Raw genomic sequence first — 19292 nt, 5'->3', positions numbered from 1 at the left:
ACCACGACTTGAAACCAAATAAAAACAGCAGAGGTGACAAATAACCACCCAGCAAAAAAAACCCAAAAAACAAACCCATATCAAGCCAACCCCAGGCGAATGGGTGCAAACCTCCTTGTGGGAGGGTAAGGATTCTCCACACCCACCAGGCTGGCTCAGGCAGGGAGTTTAAGCAAGTTGGATGAAGAGAACACATTTGCTCCCGACAGAACTGGGGCTGTAACTCCACTAGATGTCAGTGCCGCAGAGCTCATTTATGCCAGGCTTCCAGGATGCCAGGCTGTATCCCCTAACAAGACCATACTTGGATGCCCATTTGGACAAATATTTGCTTTTTTCTTAAAACCAAATCTGCTTCAGCCAAGCACCATGTCTCTCCTAAGTCTGTCCCCGTCAGTCACTAGCCCAGGTTATCCAGATCCAAGCACTTGCAAAGGACACGTTCCAAGCTCCTCCTGCCATCTCTGCAGTGTTTGCTTTGGGAGCAGCTGGGGGCTGAATTCACCCACGAGGAGGAAAGGACACAAAATGCAGAAGGCTCAGCAGTGCTACAGAGCACAGGCAGCTGAGGCTAAATACTGCACCCTGAGGTAGAAGCACGGCAGCCTTTGGCCAGCTCTATTTTAGGCTTCTCAGAGAGCTGCTGGAAGCACCTTTTTGTGAGGGATGTGGCAGCGTGCTACAAACATCACAGGGCAACACTGCAGATTTCGTTCTTTGGGATGCACTTTTCAGGGCAACCACCTGACTTTCATCAAACCTTGTGTGCTGCTGCCCCTGAAACATGCAAGGAAAGCCAGGAAAAGCAAAGCTCTAGGGATGCTAATGCCAGGAGCCCCCTTTGCCAGGGTCACATGGAGCTGAAAGGAAAGGCAGAATCCTCCTTGCTGTGGTCCCCCACAGCACTACAGAGCATCTGCAAGCTTTAGGTTATTGCTGGCACACAGTGAGCTCATTGTAAGGAGCAAGGAAGGTCTGGAGGAGGAGTTGCAGGCGCTGCGTAGCGAGCTGTTGAAATCTCAAATACTGTGTTTGTAAAGGAATGTCTGTTGTTATTTCCTGCCATGCAGGAGAGTGAAGTGCATGCAGATTACAGTGCACTCAAGAGTCCAAACGAGACTGCAGGAAACTCCTGGTGCTTAATTTGATTCTTAATGCAGTAGTGGGGCCACCTAGACTGCAGGACCTGACCTGGAGCATGAAACATGCAACGTGCAGCTGAAAGAAGAGGTTTCTTCAGCTGAGACAATGCAATTTATGACTAATTGTTTTTCAACAGTGACTGGCAATTTCAGTGGGGAATGACCTGCAAAGACAATGTATGTGGTGTATTTTATGTAGGTGCCAACATTACATCACACATCAAGGGGGGGGCATTTCCCCAGGCTGCCTGCCAGAGCCCTGTACAGAAGAGATTAAACAAATCAGATAAAGAAAAGTTTGTACCAAAAAGCACAGCCACCCAAAACCACTAGTGAATTCTGAAAGCACAGGACTGGCAGCGAACAGCACTAAAGGTGATCTCAGTTTATCATCTCTTTTAAATAAAGCTAATATAAAAAAAAAGGAGACTGGCAGAATAAAACATACTGGATGTGTTTCTAGAGGCTGCTTCAACAGGAGATCTCCAAAAAGATCTTCACAGTATTTTGACATCTTGTACTGTTGGTATTTGCTGGAAAAGATGATGTCAGTTAATTTTTAAATATAAAAAAAGAAATCACTATCACTCAGCACAAAAGAATAATACTAAGTAATGTAGACATCCCAAATTATATACTGCCCACTTGTTGCAACTGAGAAGTATTACTTTACTGTAATTATACTGTCAATAAAAGACTATTATCTGACACAGATGAATTTAACAAGACCAAAAAAGTAGAATAACTGAATCTCACACAGCTAATGGAACATCCAAATACATTTCACAGCTTTATCACAGACAAAAATATTGCCATTATTAAGCTAGATAAAGATTGATTAGTATATTAATAGTACATTAAGTGACATTCAGTATGCCTGCATACCCCCCCAGCTTTCAAGTATCATAACACAGTATTTTAAACTATATCATTTTCTCACACAATGCACAATTTAAAAATTAAAAATGGGCACTACATACCTGCAGTGATTTTCAAATGAAAGAATGACAGGGTACTCTGATGTAACAAATGCTGTTTCCTTAATGGCTTGAATTACATCCTATAAAAATCCAACAATGGGATTCAAGTTAGAGCGGATCAAATAAAAAGCGTAACAAAAGGGATTTGTTATACACCCCACCCTGAGAAACACAGGGCTGTGTCTTAAATGTGCAAGTGAAGAGAGAAGCAGAATAAACCGTGTGCTCCTCATGCCCCACAAGAACTTAGACTCCCCAACAGGAGCCTCCCTGCACCTGCAGCAGGATGGCACCTTCACCCACAACCATCAATAGATCTGCTGCTATCACCTATTGCCAGGGAGAATTCCTACTCCCAGAGAAACTCCTGCATCTTCAGGCTTTTTCCACAGTAAGGGAACTTCTCAGACAACAAAGAAGATATTAATTCTGTGGTGCAAAGAGCCCCAGGCAGCAAGCCTGCTTCCTGCAGTTTCTGTGGAAAGGCAGATGGAGCACAGGGGCGTATGATGCAAGTCAGAAATTAACCCCAAGGTCTGGGCCAGAAATCCTGCCCATGTCAGTCCATCATATGGGAGCAGCATTCCAGTGCTGAGGAGGGGAGGGTGCCCTGCTTGGATTCTTGTCCAGGCCTTCTCCTGGGGTCTGCTGCCAGGTGTAGAGGCCAGGCACTTACCTTGAAGAGAATGTCTGTGCACATCGCTTTTCCATGGGTTATTATTGGTTCTTGGTCTTCACCTTTGCCATCCCAACAGTCCAGCTCAACACACCTAGAGATCAAAAAAAATTAACTTAGTGTTTCATTACAGGTGAGCTACCTGGGACATGTTTTAGCAGTGATGGTCAAAGCAGTAAGTTGCAAATCAGTTTTGGGCATTACAGAACTCTTTCTAAGCTGTACATGTATTATTTCAGGGTTCTTCTATACCTTTGGATAAACTACCTTAAACATGGCATGTGTGGGTCAACATGTTTTCATCATCTTTAGCACTATGCCACTCTTCTTACTCTCATTCTAGTAAATCAAGAAATTAAGCAGGAATTCATAAATTTCCTGATTCTCATTAACATAAAACTTCGTAATTATAAAGCAGAAAGCCCTCTGAAATTCTCCAGCTGTCATTTTGAGATCAAACTTATCTTAAATTTCTCTCATTTATATCAACTTCTACATTCCACTGCCTGGAATTACTTTTGTGAGAAAAATAAGATTCATAAACAAATAAATGTGTTTTCATTTACCACACTAACGTATTTATACGTTCAATTGTACAATATATCACCAGCAAGGTATATTAAGTAGGTTTAAAGTATCAGATTCACAAATATTTGTTATCTCCTGCTTCCAACCTGCATCCAGCCAAAAGCACTTGTCTGTACATCTCCACTGAAGACTTGCCACCAAACTGCCTGCCTGTTAAATATGTATTGTGAGAGGAACTGATGAAATAATGAGCCAGAGGATGGTCCATTTCTTGATATAATTCCAAACGGTCTAAGAAAACTGGGGCATTTTCATCTGACATCAGGTATCTGCAAAACCCATCACTGGATATGACACCTAGAAGGAAGAAGAAGGCATGGTAAATTACTACAAGAAATTAGAGTCATCAGAAATCAAACCATCCCACAGAGTAGGAATCCTAGCACAAAACCTGTTATTTACACAGGTTCCTGCAAACTAACAGCTCTCCCCTTCCTCAGCTCCAGGCTGACCAGCAACTGGTGCAAAATGTGCCATTATGTTCCCAAATAACCAGATCACAAATCAGGTGCCCACCAGTTCAACACCTGATGCCCAGCACTCACCATCAGCAGAACTAAGGCAGCAAAAGGATGTGAAGAAGGCAAATAAGTAGTGACATCTCCTCAGAACATTCCCAACAGTTTCGATCTTTGGGACTTTTTAAGTCAGGAATTGTGAGCTTGCATGGACCAGGCTTCTATGGCCCTTTCCTCTCCTCTTTCATATTTAGTCCTGTGCTACATCACTGTCAACCAGCTCGTACAGAGACTGTTCCCCACTGACAAAAACATGGGGATGTGTGTCTAAAAATGTTTGCATGGGTTCATTTACAAAACATTAGGAAAATCTAACATACCTAACAGTTTACTGTTTGAAATGCAGGTTCATACCTTTGTAAGTGAAAACAGAAATCTACAATGAACATGGAACATACAGGAATTCAGAACACAGATTTTGTAACACCTCTCATCTCTCTGCTGGTCTGTGCTTCAACAAAGTATAAAAAATACAAATCAAGGGGTTTAATGAAACCAAATTAAGAATAATCAGTATGGCAATATCGGTTTTTAAGAGGTCAAAAGTCTGAAAAATGAAAATGATCTGTGGTAGCGAAGAAAGGATTACTCACAAAGAGCTCCTGCAGGGAATGGTTACCTGGCACTAATTTTGACATTGCTTTCTCTGAAGTAATTTATGAACACTCAGCTATGGTTAAGGCAAGGCTGCAGCAGCCCTATTTTTATTTTCTTTAAGTCTATTTTTCTCTTATACAGAGAAATGAAATCCAGTTTCCATTCTACTCCTAACTTTCTGAAAAAATCCTCTACTGGAGCTTAAATTTTCTGTGCTTGGTGTCAGCCAGAGGTGAACTGTTCCAGAATGTTTTACTCAAGTCCTCTCAGCTGATTCTGAGTATGAAAGAAAGGGGACAAAAGGCGACAAAATGGAATTTTCAATTGAAGGATGGTTTTATTTTGTTATCACCAAGTACTTTAAAGCAGCAGCGCAGCATATCTCAGATGATACATACTTCTAGTGCATCATCTTGTGGAAAAATGTCACAGCTGGATGGATGTTCTAGACAGACCACAGCTGAAACCTCAGCAACTGAGCAGAGCTCTCTATGTGTTCAACAGCTCAGTGTTTGTTTTTGACTTGCACTTACCAGGTGGAAGAATTGGGGTTTGTAGTGTTCCCAAGCACACTCTGGTTACTGAACTGCCCAGCATTAACTTGTTCAGCTTTACTCACTCCTGTCACTGAAATGTGACTGAGGAAGAGTCAGCTGCTTATTGCTACTGCCTTTTGTATGTCAGCCTTGTTTCCTAAACTACGCCATTTAGCAAGAAAACACACAAAAGAAGGGTTGTCCTCAAGTATTTTGCTCAACAGCAAAGTTTTATCTAAGAAGAGGAAAGAAGCTGAAGAGAACAGCCACTGCTGAGATCCCTGGAGGAACACTGAGATGGGACTTCTGCTGTTTTGATGCTGTTCTCCATAACCCCATCCCTGCAAGAGGTTTTCTGCATTTATTGAAAACCTGATAGAAACAAAAATCAAAGAAACTAAATAATTAGCCAAGGTTGAATTTTTTGTTTTTTCAATTTTAGATTTATTTCCACCTTCAGAAAATATGTTTTTACACCTTATTAGTGTGCCTTCCTCATGTTGAAAAATATTTAAAATGCACTAGCACCAAGAATCAAAGACGAGTGTCTTTAAAATGATAAATAAAATGGGATAGAGCTGACAAAAATTCAAGTAATTAATAATTAGAGTTCATGTGGAGAGGGAGGGAAAGCCTCAGGCTTTACTGGGGCAGCTTTAGATGCTGCCTCCTTCTGTTGCCTGCTTTGCACATCACTCACGCGCAGAGGCTGCAGCTCTGCTGGATGTGTAAATACTTCTACCTTGATCCATGAGCCTAAATGTCTGTGAAAGAGGATTCCTGTTAGGATGGGCTTTACAAAGCTGCAGTCTCCTCTCTGCTTGCTACAACAGCAAATCTCAGCAAAAAGGGCAGGGAACATAGATGGGGAAAGCAACATTTTTCATTTCTGCAGTTGATCCCAACACAGCTACTGCAGCAAAATGGGTAAGAACTGGGAACAAAGTTCAGCCACTGTCACCTCCTACACTCACAGCAGCTCAGGACATGAGCAGTCCAAGAATGGCTTGCAGGTACTTCCTGCAGCCTTGCTCGGAGAGAACATTTTTCAACCCATCCACATAAAATACCCTGCTCTGTGCCAGGCTGCTGCCCTCAAGCACTAGAGAGATTATACTATAAGAAGGTGGATGCATATGGCAATTTTTTGAAGTTTTTGCACAATATCTGTACTTTGCAGAGCTCTGCAGTCTCTCTGAAACCTTGACCACAGCCACTTGCACGTTGCCTTGTTGCTGCAAGGAGCCTCCGGTGTTGTTCTGTATTTACTCAATCCCAGCCTCTCCCTCTTCTACCAGGATTTGTAGCCACACTCTAACCTGGATCAGGGAAATAATCCTTCTAAAAAATTATCTGATTTTGAAGGGGAGGTATTTTTTTCAGCAGAGTAGTTTCCTGGTCCAGTACCCTGGGAGCCACACAAGTGCTTGACCCACAAGGACTGTAAACTCCCTTTTAAAAGTCTGGATGCTCCACAACAAACTCCCCAAATGCCTAAACCCAGTGAATACTGAATTCCCTCCCCCATTTACCTTTCCTCTTCAAGTCTTCATCTGGCTCATATGTCTCAATTATCTGCATTGCTCTTTTTGTGTCATAAAAGGGAAACAAAATTTCATTGAGCCGAGGATCTCGTTGATGCTAAGGTTAGAAAACAACGGAATTCAGCAAAACAATATATAGTGCATGGCTATCATCCAAGAGCATTTCATTACTGCAGATGAGAAAGAAAGAAGTGGACGTCTAAAAAAAAAATAAAAAAAGCAGCCCTAAAACTTACAGACTACTCAACAGCAACTTCAGCATTAGGTAGAAAATGAACTTTATCTTTCATAGGAAACCTAGGCAGTTTGATCACAAAAATATTTTTAGAAAAGAAAAATCCAATGCAATCATATAACTGATAATACTCTTGCTTATTCATGAAAATAATGACTGCACGTGGCATCTGTGCAAATGAGATGCTGAAAATAAATAGCTCAATGTCTCTTTGTAAATTCTCTCTCTAATCCTTTTTTTTTGGTAAACTGACAGACTTGACTGGTGGCACTGTAACCACCTCTGCAAAAATGCAAGTCTTACAGAATATCTACAGACAAAGCAAAAAAGTAAAATAAAGCTATACTATAAATACAGATTTTGAAATCTGGGTCTAGAAATAGGGAAGCACTGGATGATTATTTGTGAATTGTGGAAACATCGTGTTTTTAACTATTCAAAAACCAGCACAGGTTCTTAGAAGAAATATACACAAAAATTTCACAGCATCATCTCTTGAACTCACAATAATTTACAATAGTAGGATTTCATAATGTATGCAATGTTTAGGTACAATTTAGCAGTGATTTCTAACAGACTAATAAAATCCAGAATTTTTATGTTTTCACTTTATAGTGGGCTATGTAATTTTGGTTTTTCTCCGTGCTGGATTAGAGCTGCACACTGTGCGCCTGATTCTCCATTAAAAGAAAATTTAAACCAGAATTGACGGAGTAGTGGCATGTAAGCAGATGCAACAAAACAAAGAAATAAATATGACTATGAAAACACTCTTTTACCCCAGAAGGTGCACAGTTTCCAAGCTTTAGTTTCAGCAGAATTCAGAGATGTAACAGGCCACCCCCATACTGGCCATCAATAATTTGGAGTGGACAGGATGGTGTAGACACGGGTTACACAGCACTATCAGCATTTGCTGTAATTCCTTATGTGGAAACTTTTTTGACCTTTTTTGTTTTGTTTTCCATGAGAACAGTAATATCCAATCCAATCTCTTTTCTTACAACCAATCCATTGGTGCATGTACTTAATTAACTCCAAGAAATTACAACCAATGCCAATTCAGTCATGCAATTAAGGCGGGATCTTTCAAGTAATGCTTCTGGCAGTCTGCAGCATCTAAACACAGCAGGTTTGTTCTGGCCAGATCGGCTGTTGGGATGCCCCAGTAAAACTCAGATGAAACATGACACGAGAGCAGATGGATGCAGGACATGACTTGCTCAGCAGCACACACCAACACCACTACAACACTGGCATGCAACAGTTCCACGGTGGCAAATGACAAGGCTTTATACCATTAGTGACAATACACCACTTCAAAGAATTGTAAGAAATAGCAGGGAAGGTTCTTCACTCAAGAAAAGGGCTCTTCCCTACTTGTTTTCTTCTACAGTTAGTCATGAGCAAACAGAAGAAAATAAATGGGGATAAAGCAAAAAGTCTCCTCATGAGAAAAAGTCCCAGAGTTATTAGAAGGAGCTAAGACCAAAATATTCTTCTATCAGCAACGATCATTGCTGATTATCAATTTTCCACATGAACAAAAGTGTGTCATTATGTTCACTTTTTAAAAAAAAGAAAGTTGGCAACTGATAAAGATCTACTTTAAGAAAGTGAGAATGTTCTGTAGCGTCTCTTGGGGAAATGTTCTGCACCATGGAGCTTGGTGGCACAGGGAACTTGTGACACAAAAGCAGACCAAAATTTGAAGTGTGAAGTTGCATCTAGAAAGACTAACTTCAGGGCTAATTGCCTATGTCCCATGAAGTTGTATTTGGTTATTCTAGTTACCCTGCCAGGCAGGACACCCTTACAGCAGGCATTCCCAACCATGTGAGGGTGAACTGACTAAAAACATCAGGAGAAATGATGCCCAGAGGGTTCTGCAAAGAGAGAAAAGCTCATTCAGCCTCCCCAGCCTGCCTCCAGCACCTTGGAGTGGGTACAGACTGAGACACGCAGCAGCTGAAAGTGCGCTAAAACCAGTTCTGCCTCTTGAATTTGCCCTGGGAGTGGTGAGAAGGTCCTTTTGGGGAGATGAACAACTGGGGGATGGGAAGAGTGAATGGGAAGGAGGGAGGGAGAGGAAACAAGTGGAAGAGAGAGAGAGGGTGGAAGAGCAAGGAATTGGGAAGAGGAAAGGATCTCCCCAATACCTCCCTCCCAAAAGAATGGATGAGTCCTGGTCAGACTACTGAAAATTCCATTTTAATTGTTCCTTGCCTTGTTATTTTATTGCTGTAAATGAACTGCAGGAGCAAATCTCAGTGTGATTTCAGTCCTTTTTCTACTATAGTTCCCTTTTTTCCCCCCCCAAAATTTGGCTTTAAAAATAGGAGACCTAGACAAAATACTCAGTGCACGACAATAATTAAGTTCCTAAAAACTTCCCAAAAGCTTTAATACTAAAGCACAATTAAATCATCTGTCAGCCAGCTGCATTTAAAAGTCAAATAGAGACAGGAGTTTGGAAAAACTCCAGGAAAGCTGCTCATTCTCCTCTCATACCCAGTAACATGTCCTCATGCTCTCTTAAAAACCCGTAACACTTAGGGCTTCTGCAGCATGCCTTGGAGGTTACTTCAAAATAATTTAAGTTAAAGAGTCTCATGAAGAGTTGCTCTGCCAAGTAACTCCCCTCTCCTGTCTAATGATAATAATGTTTTTCTATCTGCCGGCATTAGACACCACTGCTAATTGCAGTGCTGGCCAGCTGCCAAGGGGACAGAAATGATCCCTTCAAGAGGCACATTCTGGGCCTTTCATTTTGTGCTTTTCAAATGATGACCAAAACTTTAAGCTCTATTTGGAAACCAAAAGACCTCCAGCACAGACCAAAGGCATTGGTTTCAGTCATCAGAATAAATGTCCTACTCTATAAAAAATACTTGAGTCATTTTTCCCAGCTCTGGTCACCAACTAGAGGGCCAACCACAAGATTTCCAATTCCAAAATGTATTTTTTCAACATGAACATAGCCAACAAGATGCATTTCCCCCCAATACTACCTATAAAATAAGGTTCCTAATTCTGTAAAAAGAATTGCAAAAGCAGCACAAAATTGAGAGCACAACAACTCAATTTTAATTTTTCAATCAGTTACTGGAGATAGGGGGTTCTTACAAATGCTGGCAGCTTTTCTTCAGAAATTTAGGCCCAAGGAACTACACTTTAAACTAAAACAATTAGAGATCAAATTTAAAATAATGATAAAATAATAATTTACCTGAAAATGAAGACGGACATTAAAAAAATCAGAAGCTAACATGGTTTAAGGTGGGGGATAGGGCTGTGCGCTTCAAGCACTGAAGTGTATCTATCACTACAGGTGAACTGGGGGCTGAGGTGCTTTAAAGGGATAATTTAAATCACAACACTATCCTTTCTCTCTCCAGTGAAAAGCAAAAATGACAAGCCTTAGCTCTGACCCCAGCCCTGCAAACATTTAGACACTGAATTGGGTAACTAGCTGTGATAAAAGGATGTCTCACAGCAGCAAGATCAAGCCTGTGCTTCAATTTGCCACTAGATATGAACTAAAACCCCAAGTATGTAACCCAATTATGTAATCAAGCTGTTAATCCTCTGTCTTTTCTTTTCGAATACCCTTTCTACACGTAATTCAGGTTTAGTGAAGAGTAAGGCACACATTCCGTCCTGAAAAATGAAATTGTATTCTAAATTTGGTACATAGGAAACTTAAAGCTTGGACTTCATACTGAAGTATCCAATATTTAAACATATATATATAAAAACATACATAAAATTGAACTGTAACTAGTAAAACAATTTTAGATAGAGATATTTTTTGGTAATGCAGCCAAAAATGTCACATAGTGAGGCCAGCAGCTTCCCATGCTCCAGATGAAAATAATCTACTGGTACAAAACCAAGTAGGATGTGTCTATTTTCCATGGGTGTGTTCTTGTCAAATCCACATAGTGCATTTATTGCTGGAATTCCAAATGAGTCAGTTTTCTATAACTTACTGTGCTTTAGGAATAGAAAAGAACCAACCCCACACTGTTTATTGAACTACTTCACACACTCACGATGCTTTTAAGGAATACTAAATACTTCTGCCAACAACTGCATTCTGGAAATACAGCAATAAAAATATTTCCTCTTATTCTGCACACATGGTATTTTAAAAATCATATACAAACTCTTAAAATATCCTCTTAGCTCTTAGATTTGTAACAGATTGAAGTAATAGTGTTGAGGAGAATCAAATCCCTGTTTATAAAAGCCTACTTCAGTTTTTCTATTATTCTAGAAGGATTAGCAGATATATTTAGCTGGGGCCTGCAGGTGAAATAATTGCCTGCAATAAAATACTGGGTGTATTTTAGTGGAAACTGCTCAAATGTAACAGTATAAAAAATACAAAACACACAGAACACACTCCATAACACAGCAGCAAGTAATCAACAGATGCAACTGCAAAGCCAACACGTAGAAAGCACAACACCACACACAGCTGGAGCTGATTTTTGCACCTGGATGTTACCATAATGGAAAGATCAGCGGATCAGAAGCGTAGCAAATAATGGCATGGGACATGCAATGGAAAGATTGGAAGAAGCAAGCCACTGCAGACAGACTCGTATGGTAGTTAATGTATGAAAAAGCTTACTTCATTTAGAAAGCTCACTAATTGGTCTACCGTTAAATAATCAGTTTTGTCTCCATTGCTGAAAAGAAATTTATTAGAGAATGTAAGTTTTTATACACGATGCTACAGTAGGTATGATTTACATGTTGACATTGTTGATACTTTTAAAACCACCTACTATTTTCTACTTATAGTAAAGGAGCTCTAAAATCTCACAATGAACAGTCACAGAAAACACACTAGCTGTCTACGCTTGGCACAGTATATCTCCCACAACATATCTTCCTATCACTTAACAAACATGACTCCATAAAACAACATGTAAGTCCTCCAGCTGAGAATAAACTGAGTGAAGAAACTTTCCAAACTTCCAATTCCTTACTTAATTTAATTAGTTCACATACTGTGTTAATCACCTAGAGGAGCAAGTTAAAAATTACAGTAGTTAGTAAAGCCAATGCAAAAAAAAAAGAGTTCCAGGTGCTTCCTTTAACTCATGTAAAAGTTGCTCTAAAATACAGAGTGAACTTTTACATTAACAGTCTGAGAGGGGAGGAAGGGGTAAAACACAGACTGGAGTTTGTGCTAAAGTACTGCTGGTGCTACTAAGATTCAAGGGTAGATCAATTTTACAGTGTTCTCTCACTATTAGTTATGGACTAAAAACACAGCAAAATGTCTTCAAAGCAAGATTATCTTAAATTTGAACTTACATCTTCTTAAAGAGGTCCTCTATGTCAGTTCGGGGACATATCTTTTGGGTGAGCTCATAAAATTTCTCGTAAGTAAAAGCTGCAGGCTCAATTTCATCATTCTGCAACAAAATGCAAAGGTACATTTATCCAGACAAGAGAGCTTATGTGCTCTTTTCCCAAGAGATTATTTTGTATCAGAAAAAAGCAACTGAGAACTGGTTTAGCTCCTTAACAAGTATAAATTTACCTGGTGTCTTTTGTGCTCTCGCAAAGTAATTCTAAATCACCTTCATCATAGTTTGATGTGCTCGTATTCTAACCTCACAGTAACATTAATTCTACATAAACACAGAGCTGAAAAACAGTCTATTTTTCTTCTGAAGCATTAAAAAAAAAATCCCCAAACTCAAGTAGTTCAAGCCATCGCCTCTCTGGGGCTGCTGGCAGGGGCTCCCGCTGCAAGTGGGACAGAGATGGAGAGCAGCTCTCCAAAGGAGGGGAGCAAAGAGCAGAAGGAGACAAGAAATTAAAAAAAAAAATGCATTACATGCATATTCTGTGCTTATATATTTTGCATAAATGAACAAAAGGTAGTTTGTGACAGAAAAGAAGGGAAGCCTCCTCTAAGAGGCTTAAGGACCCCTGTGTCATACAAATTTAATCACATTTTGGCTCTAGTAAACAACCTCCAGTGATTAGTAAGTAACAAGCAATAGGCACACTTTTTGTGATGCAAATGACTTAGATTACAGCTCCAAACATGAATGAGTCATCAATTTATTAGTACACAAAAAACAGTCATTCAAAACCACTAAATACCTTTCCGCTGGGAAGACCTAATTCCTTAAGTGCTTGAAAGATCACTTTTTCTGTTTTACCTGATGCAAAGGTTCTGGTTATGCTAAAACAAAAAACAGTGGAGAGAAAAAAAAAATCAGAGAAATGTTAGTCGCTTTTAAACAGTCAGTTCTCTCTCTCTCTTGCTTTTACTGCCAACATTCTCCCCTGGCTTCAGTTGATGAATGTAAGCAGCTTCCAAGTAATAGTGCAGTTGAAGAAGTGCTCTAAGCTCCACAGAGCAGCGCTGCTCTGCCTGCAAGCCAGCCATTAGAAAATACATCAAAATAATGAACTGCAAACAGAACAAAAGAGGGGGGTTTTTTCCCCCAATACACTGGGATACAGAGCCATGCAAAGCATTCTTCTCTTCGCTCTTTTAAGCTGTGTGCTGAGATAAATGACTGTTTAGAAAGCAGCAGATTCTCCAAGTGAGGAGACTCGTATCTCTGGTCCTAACTGGTTGTGGCGACTTCCCTTCCATTCCAGGCATTAACCTGCACCTCCCAGGTCACCCATAAGGTAGGTGTGGACCGTTCCCCATGGCAGCTTCCTTCCTCTTTCCTTTTCAAGCAGCTGCTGCTATCAAGAGACTCCCAGCCACATGCCAAATCCCATTCCCTTCTGCGGTGCACATCCCTCCCTCTGGATGTTCCCTCACCTCACAGCCAGTGAGAATATCCTGTCCGAGTCATACTACACACAAATCCTTTTAAGTAGGCCTCAGTTGCCACTGGAATATTTCCACCAAACTGATGAGCATCCTGTCCTTCCCAAAGCATGACTTCACCATGCATATAACGGACAAACTGGTTTCACTTGGAATGAGATAAATCCCACAAAAATGTACCTATTTCATATGATTAATATGAAAGTGTTTGGTCTAGTTCTGTTTCCATTTGAGATGAGTTTGAATAACCCCTGGCTCTGGAAACAGGGATCCAAACCTGACAGCTCTCCTGCCTTCTGCTTAGGGTTTGAGCTAAAATGGTGTGTCCCACAACCCCTTGGTCTTGGTGTCTTCGTCTGGTGAGAGAAACTGAAGTCTGTATCCAATACACATTTCTAACAAAAGCTGTACATTGGGAAACACTGATAAGAATTCGTTGTTCTTTATCATCAAGTGAGACAAACATTTGCTGAGACTTTTAGTTAATCTCATGCATAATAAATAATTGCACGTGACAAGAGACGTGAAACAAATTGTTGCCATAGCAATTCACGGTTGTTTTGCTCTCCAAAACACTCTAAACGGCCCATAAAAATATTTTCATACTAATAAAATTAAGATCAGGAAGTGAAATATCTAAATGATAAAAAAATATTTTAACAAAACTTAGCCTTTTTTTTCTTTCTTACTGGCTCCTTACAACACTTAGATTTCTATGTCCCTATTTAGGCATCTAAGTTAGCTGTTTGATTTTCCAAAGCTGATAAGTACCAAGATATTTTCACTAAAATATAGACTGAGTTTAACTTCAGGCACTTGTTTCTTTAAAAAATACTCAGGCATCTATTTTTCTGCTAATTCTAAAACACAGAGTAATGTTAGCTCTACAATTTACAACCTATTTCCAGCCCTATAAATTTATATGTCTGTTGTAATGAATCGGGCTCCAATAATAAATGTCCTGTAAAACATGTAATATTGGTGTAAGTAATTAATCAGATGTGTGCCAAGATTCCATGGCTGTAGGGAACTTATTTTTGATGCCAAACAAATTTTTTTCTTTCACAAAAGATGACAGCAAACATAGCAGTAACTTGTAATGAGAGCAGCAGTGTGAAGAAGATTGCATGAATCAAAAAAGATTGTAAAAATACAGTGTGACACACTCATTTTGCTAAGGCTATTGCAAATAAAACTGCCTTTCCCTCTCTCAGAAGAGACTTCATCCTAGCAGATTTACATTCATCTTGACACCTACAGGTGTTTACTCCTCATGTTGCACCTACAGTGGTTTGGGGCTTATGGTTCCATGCCAGTGTACCTCCTCATAAATACTGAAAATACTTCCCGACTCTGGAACTGAGGCATATGACTCTATTGTGTTTGTTGGTGGATTAAAGGACTTGGATACTTCAGACCTGCACCACTTTCCAACCATTACTTCAAAAATCAAGCCAGCACAACCTGTAGAAATCAATCTTCTGCCATGGCTCCACTGAATTTATCAGCTTGGCTTGACCTGGAAGTACTGCCTACGCTGTACAAGGAATTATCTAACTTTGATTTCCAACCAACACTGAAGTATTGAAACAGATTCCAGACACTCTGGAGTAATCAATACAAAACACACTTAAAAAACCTCTACTTTCAAATTCACTTAATTAAAATACTACAAAACAGATTTAAGCTTCATTTGTCATAGTTTAGCTTTTCCTTTTTTTTCCTATACATTTTCATAGTTAGAACCTAAACTTGCTTAAATCCTTTAAAATGTAGTTATACAAAGGGACAAGCATAGACTGAGCAAAGCTAATTTCCAACCAGGCTCTAAATGAGCAAGTGCAACTCGCTCATATAGAAAATCTATTTTCTGCCAACAGAAAGTTGAAGAAACCAAGTAGATTTTTTTTTCTCAACAAACACTGACCTGTTTACTCATCTATTACAGCAGTGTTAAAATCTGAACATACAAAATGACTTACAAATTGCGTGTCTTTGCAAGATCTGTAAATGTAATTCTAGACTCAGACTGCTAAAATTTATTAAAGCCCAAAAGGCAAAAGTGCTACTCTCTGAAGGTTTTCACACTGCTAACTGCCAGAATTCCTTCTCTCCCAAACACAGTACATCGACAGCAACAGACCTATGCCCCAAAATACATTAAAATCCAAAAGTAGCTCGAGAAAAATGCTTGTGACTTTGAAACTCCCAACTGTGCAACCAAGAGTCACAAATATTTATGGCATTTACCACCAACAGCCCGAGGAGTGTCACCTTCTCAAGGCTGATCATTCCCTATGAAGAATGTGATAGCCGCAAAATTTGTTTCAAACTTGGGAGGAAGTGCAAGGAGCTCTGATTCTACAGAGGAGATTTTTTTTTCCCTCGGTGTTTTACTGCACTTCTGTGTAAAAATGAAATACAGGAGCATTTGTGATAAGCATTCCTACAGCTGAACAGACCTGCTGGGCGTTCTGTTTCTGAGAGAGAAACCTTCCCATCTGTATCCCCAGAGCTACAGCAATTGCTACAGAAGCCCCTGGCAGCAGGAGGAGGGTGAGGAAGCAGGGCTGAATAAATAACAGTGGATTTAAAACAGGTAAAATGGAAAGGTCACTTGGAGGGGAAGCACCAGTGGTTTAAACCAGTGAAAGAGGTACTGGGGGAGAAGCTTGGGTAGGAAATGTGAAACTTTGGTGCCCCTTGCATAGCAGAGCCATTCAGCTCACATTTCCCAGTGCTCCCTGGCTTGCCTTCCTCATATACATGTCCCTCTCCTTATGCATCTCCCTCCTCCTGTTTCCTTTTGCTCTTTCCACTTCCCTTCTCTGCACTAAGTGTTCACGGACGAAAGGGGGAAGCAGTGAAATTCCCCCCATCCCAGGCTGCCCAGTGCTGAGACCCATTGGTGCCTGTGTCCCACTTCATTATCAGCAGCTCCTGCTGGACCAGGCCAATCCCATGGTGTTGCCATCCTACATCAGGGCCATGATTCCCCCTCTTTTCCAACGCAGCTCTGCAGAGCAGACTGAGTTTTTCTCTCCCCCATTCACACTCCTCACTGACACCTCTCCTCATCCTTTCAGTGGGTGACACAGCACTTCTCGTGTGAGCCCCAAAAATTCTCCACATTTCACTCACACCAAGATACCACATTCCTTGGAGTATCCAGATGTAAAGGAGATTCAGCTCCATGGAATAGTAGATCCCTTATGAATTTGTAAGCAACCTACTTTCACAATAAATTAAACTGCTAGGGACTGATTTATGTTAACCTGTAAATAGTGCAAATTCAAATTTAAAGACTTAATACAGTGGACCCAGTGAACTGGACTTTTAAGCAACAGACAGGCTTGTCTGCATACACAAATCTGTGCTGGAGCATAACAGAATTTATGCCTCACTAAATGTGATCTGAAATATTTAAAGGCAGAAACTGTTTCAGACAAGCTAGCACACTATAAATTCACACTGTGGAATAGGGTTCTGTGTTCGAACACAGGCAAAGCCGTAAAGTCCTGAAAATCAATTTGTCCCTGTGGTATTGTTCCCTCATCCAGCTAATGATATTCCTCTTGGGACTTCTGCACAGGAGGTGCTTCATGGCAGCTGAATTTGAGAGAGAAGCAGGGACTTGGCCATGTGAGAACTGGAGGATTAATACACTGAAGCAGCTTTAACACTGTCAAGGCATCACCTGAGTCATGAAACTAAAGAAACATGGAAAGCAGCATGGCAGGCTCTTTGTCCTCCTGCACATTCTATAGATGCAAAAACCTCTTTTCCTCCCTTGGAAAAAAAATGGTTGTGTGAGGCTTATTTTACAAAGTCCTTCCTCTTGCTCCCTTCTGCCAGTTTCTATTTATGAAAAACCAGCATGCCCCAAAAATGTGGTTTGCATGTACTTTATGAAGAGAAGAGCAGCTCAAGTATGAGCATGACTGAAGTTCTAGAGCAGGAGGGGGGAGTATTACTGCCTAGCCAGAGAGGACTGAAAATCAGTAACTTGTAATAGTTAATAGCTGCACAGAAAGAAAGATACTGTTCTGGCTTTGCTGTTCCTGACAACAAGTAACCCAACAATTCATTTACCGCGTGGGCAAACCCAAATATTGTCCTGGGGGTTCCTATAAAAGCAGAAGCATTTTTGGCAGGCACATATATGTCTCTTTAACAAGGAATTACAGCTTAAAAGTACCTTTTTGTCCTCTACTTTACTGGCCTGCAAGCTTTTATGGTTCTTTTTTTAAAGTATTTTATCAAATTTTACAACTGAAAAACCCATCCCAGGGTTTGAGGAGTGTTAGGCTGAGAAATCTGATGCTCTTAACTCTAAGTGACTTTGGAAACTATTACAAGAACTCATATCCTCATTACAATGGACTGCAAAAAAATAAAGAAATTACTAGGTTGATAAGAAGTCCTGCCTAGCTTACCAAGGAGGTCAGATAAGAATACCTAGTTCCGTACTTACTCTTACATACATACTAGTAATAAAATGGATATTATATTCCATTATTAGGTGACAGAATTTTATTAAAATTACAGAACTAGGAACTGAAAAAACCTAGAGCTCCCCAACTGTGCTTACCTCCGAACTGGAATTTTCCCATTTGTGTTTGTTAGAAAGGCCAGCTTCATCCAGCTGAAATCAGGAATGAAATATTTTTAAAATACTATTTATTAAAATTGAGGTCTAGATACTTAAGTTTAACTTATTGCCATGTCTGCAAAATGAGTACAAACAAATCATTGTTCCGCAATAAAAACATTTTTCTGTAACCTTTTAGTGCTTGAGACAGAGCAACTCTTTAACTGTAAAGGCAAAAAGCAGCCCAAAAAAATCAGTACAGCAATTAACACAAGTATGAAGATGAGAAAGTCTCATGGGATTTTGCTTGCATATGCATCAAGGAAAAAACAAACCAGCCAATAATTAAAACATACACTAGGATAAATCAAATGAGCAGTTACAAATTCTCCTATAATTTCTCCTGGGCAGGTGCCAAATATAGCCTTGAGACATCTTTGATCTCAATGAAAGACAAACTCTTAACTCATTTAACACCATTTTCTTTATGACACTGTTTTGTAAATGTCAAACTATGAATAACAATTGGGTTTTTTTTCCAATTCCAACAAGGAAAATACAAGGACAGGAAAATAAAGGAGAAAGGGGAGGAAAGCAAGTAACTTACTGTTTCTTGAGACACGTCATTGGACTGACATTGTTAGCTCTAAAGTTATGTATGATGGATCCAAGCCCTTCTACCCATTGCTGAAAAACACAAAAACACCGAAACACCGAATCAGGGAAACTGAAGAGGGAAGAAGTAGGAAAGTTTGTCTTGGGGGAAGGCTCCTCCTTGCAGCCATGGATAATATTAATAACCTGTGCTGAGGAAAAAAACTACCCACTTCACAGCCCATACCATGGAAAAGTCCAGCCACATTTTATCCATTACTATTTCATCCTCCACTGGACAAAGGGATTGTGCTTTCCACTCTTCCAAATGCTACACGTGCTATCAGCAGCACTAATAAATCAGCTTATTGCCAGCCGAGGCAAGTGATCCATTGACTGATTTATTAAGCCCTCCATTTATAGCCCCATATGAACATCTGCCTCCCTTCCTGTGGTGGGGGGCAATGTCAA

General features: G+C 40.1%; 1 protein-coding gene across 9 annotated transcripts in view; it reads right to left on the bottom strand.

The window, feature by feature from the left end:
* PLCB4 (phospholipase C beta 4) overlaps window positions 1-19292 on the bottom strand; it is a 186790-nt gene that overhangs the window by 53654 nt on the left and 113844 nt on the right. For all 9 annotated transcript variants that reach the window (XM_039569012.1, XM_039569015.1, XM_039569014.1 and 6 more), the window contains 10 exons: window positions 18835-18914; window positions 18228-18281; window positions 12949-13030; window positions 12148-12248; window positions 11456-11513; window positions 6570-6678; window positions 3473-3683; window positions 2799-2892; window positions 2123-2202; window positions 1591-1675 (listed from right to left, as the gene is read on the bottom strand). In XM_039569012.1, coding sequence (XP_039424946.1) covers window positions 1591-1675; window positions 2123-2202; window positions 2799-2892; window positions 3473-3683; window positions 6570-6678; window positions 11456-11513; window positions 12148-12248; window positions 12949-13030; window positions 18228-18281; window positions 18835-18914 — 954 coding nt within the window. The remainder of the gene's footprint in view (window positions 1-1590; window positions 1676-2122; window positions 2203-2798; window positions 2893-3472; window positions 3684-6569; window positions 6679-11455; window positions 11514-12147; window positions 12249-12948; window positions 13031-18227; window positions 18282-18834; window positions 18915-19292) is intronic.

Source organism: Corvus cornix, chromosome 3, assembly GCF_000738735.6.
Source record: "Corvus cornix cornix isolate S_Up_H32 chromosome 3, ASM73873v5, whole genome shotgun sequence".
Taxonomy (NCBI): Eukaryota; Metazoa; Chordata; class Aves; order Passeriformes; family Corvidae; genus Corvus; species Corvus cornix.
The sequence above is the reverse complement of the archived record's forward strand: the minus strand, read 5'-3'. Positions and strand labels throughout refer to the sequence as shown.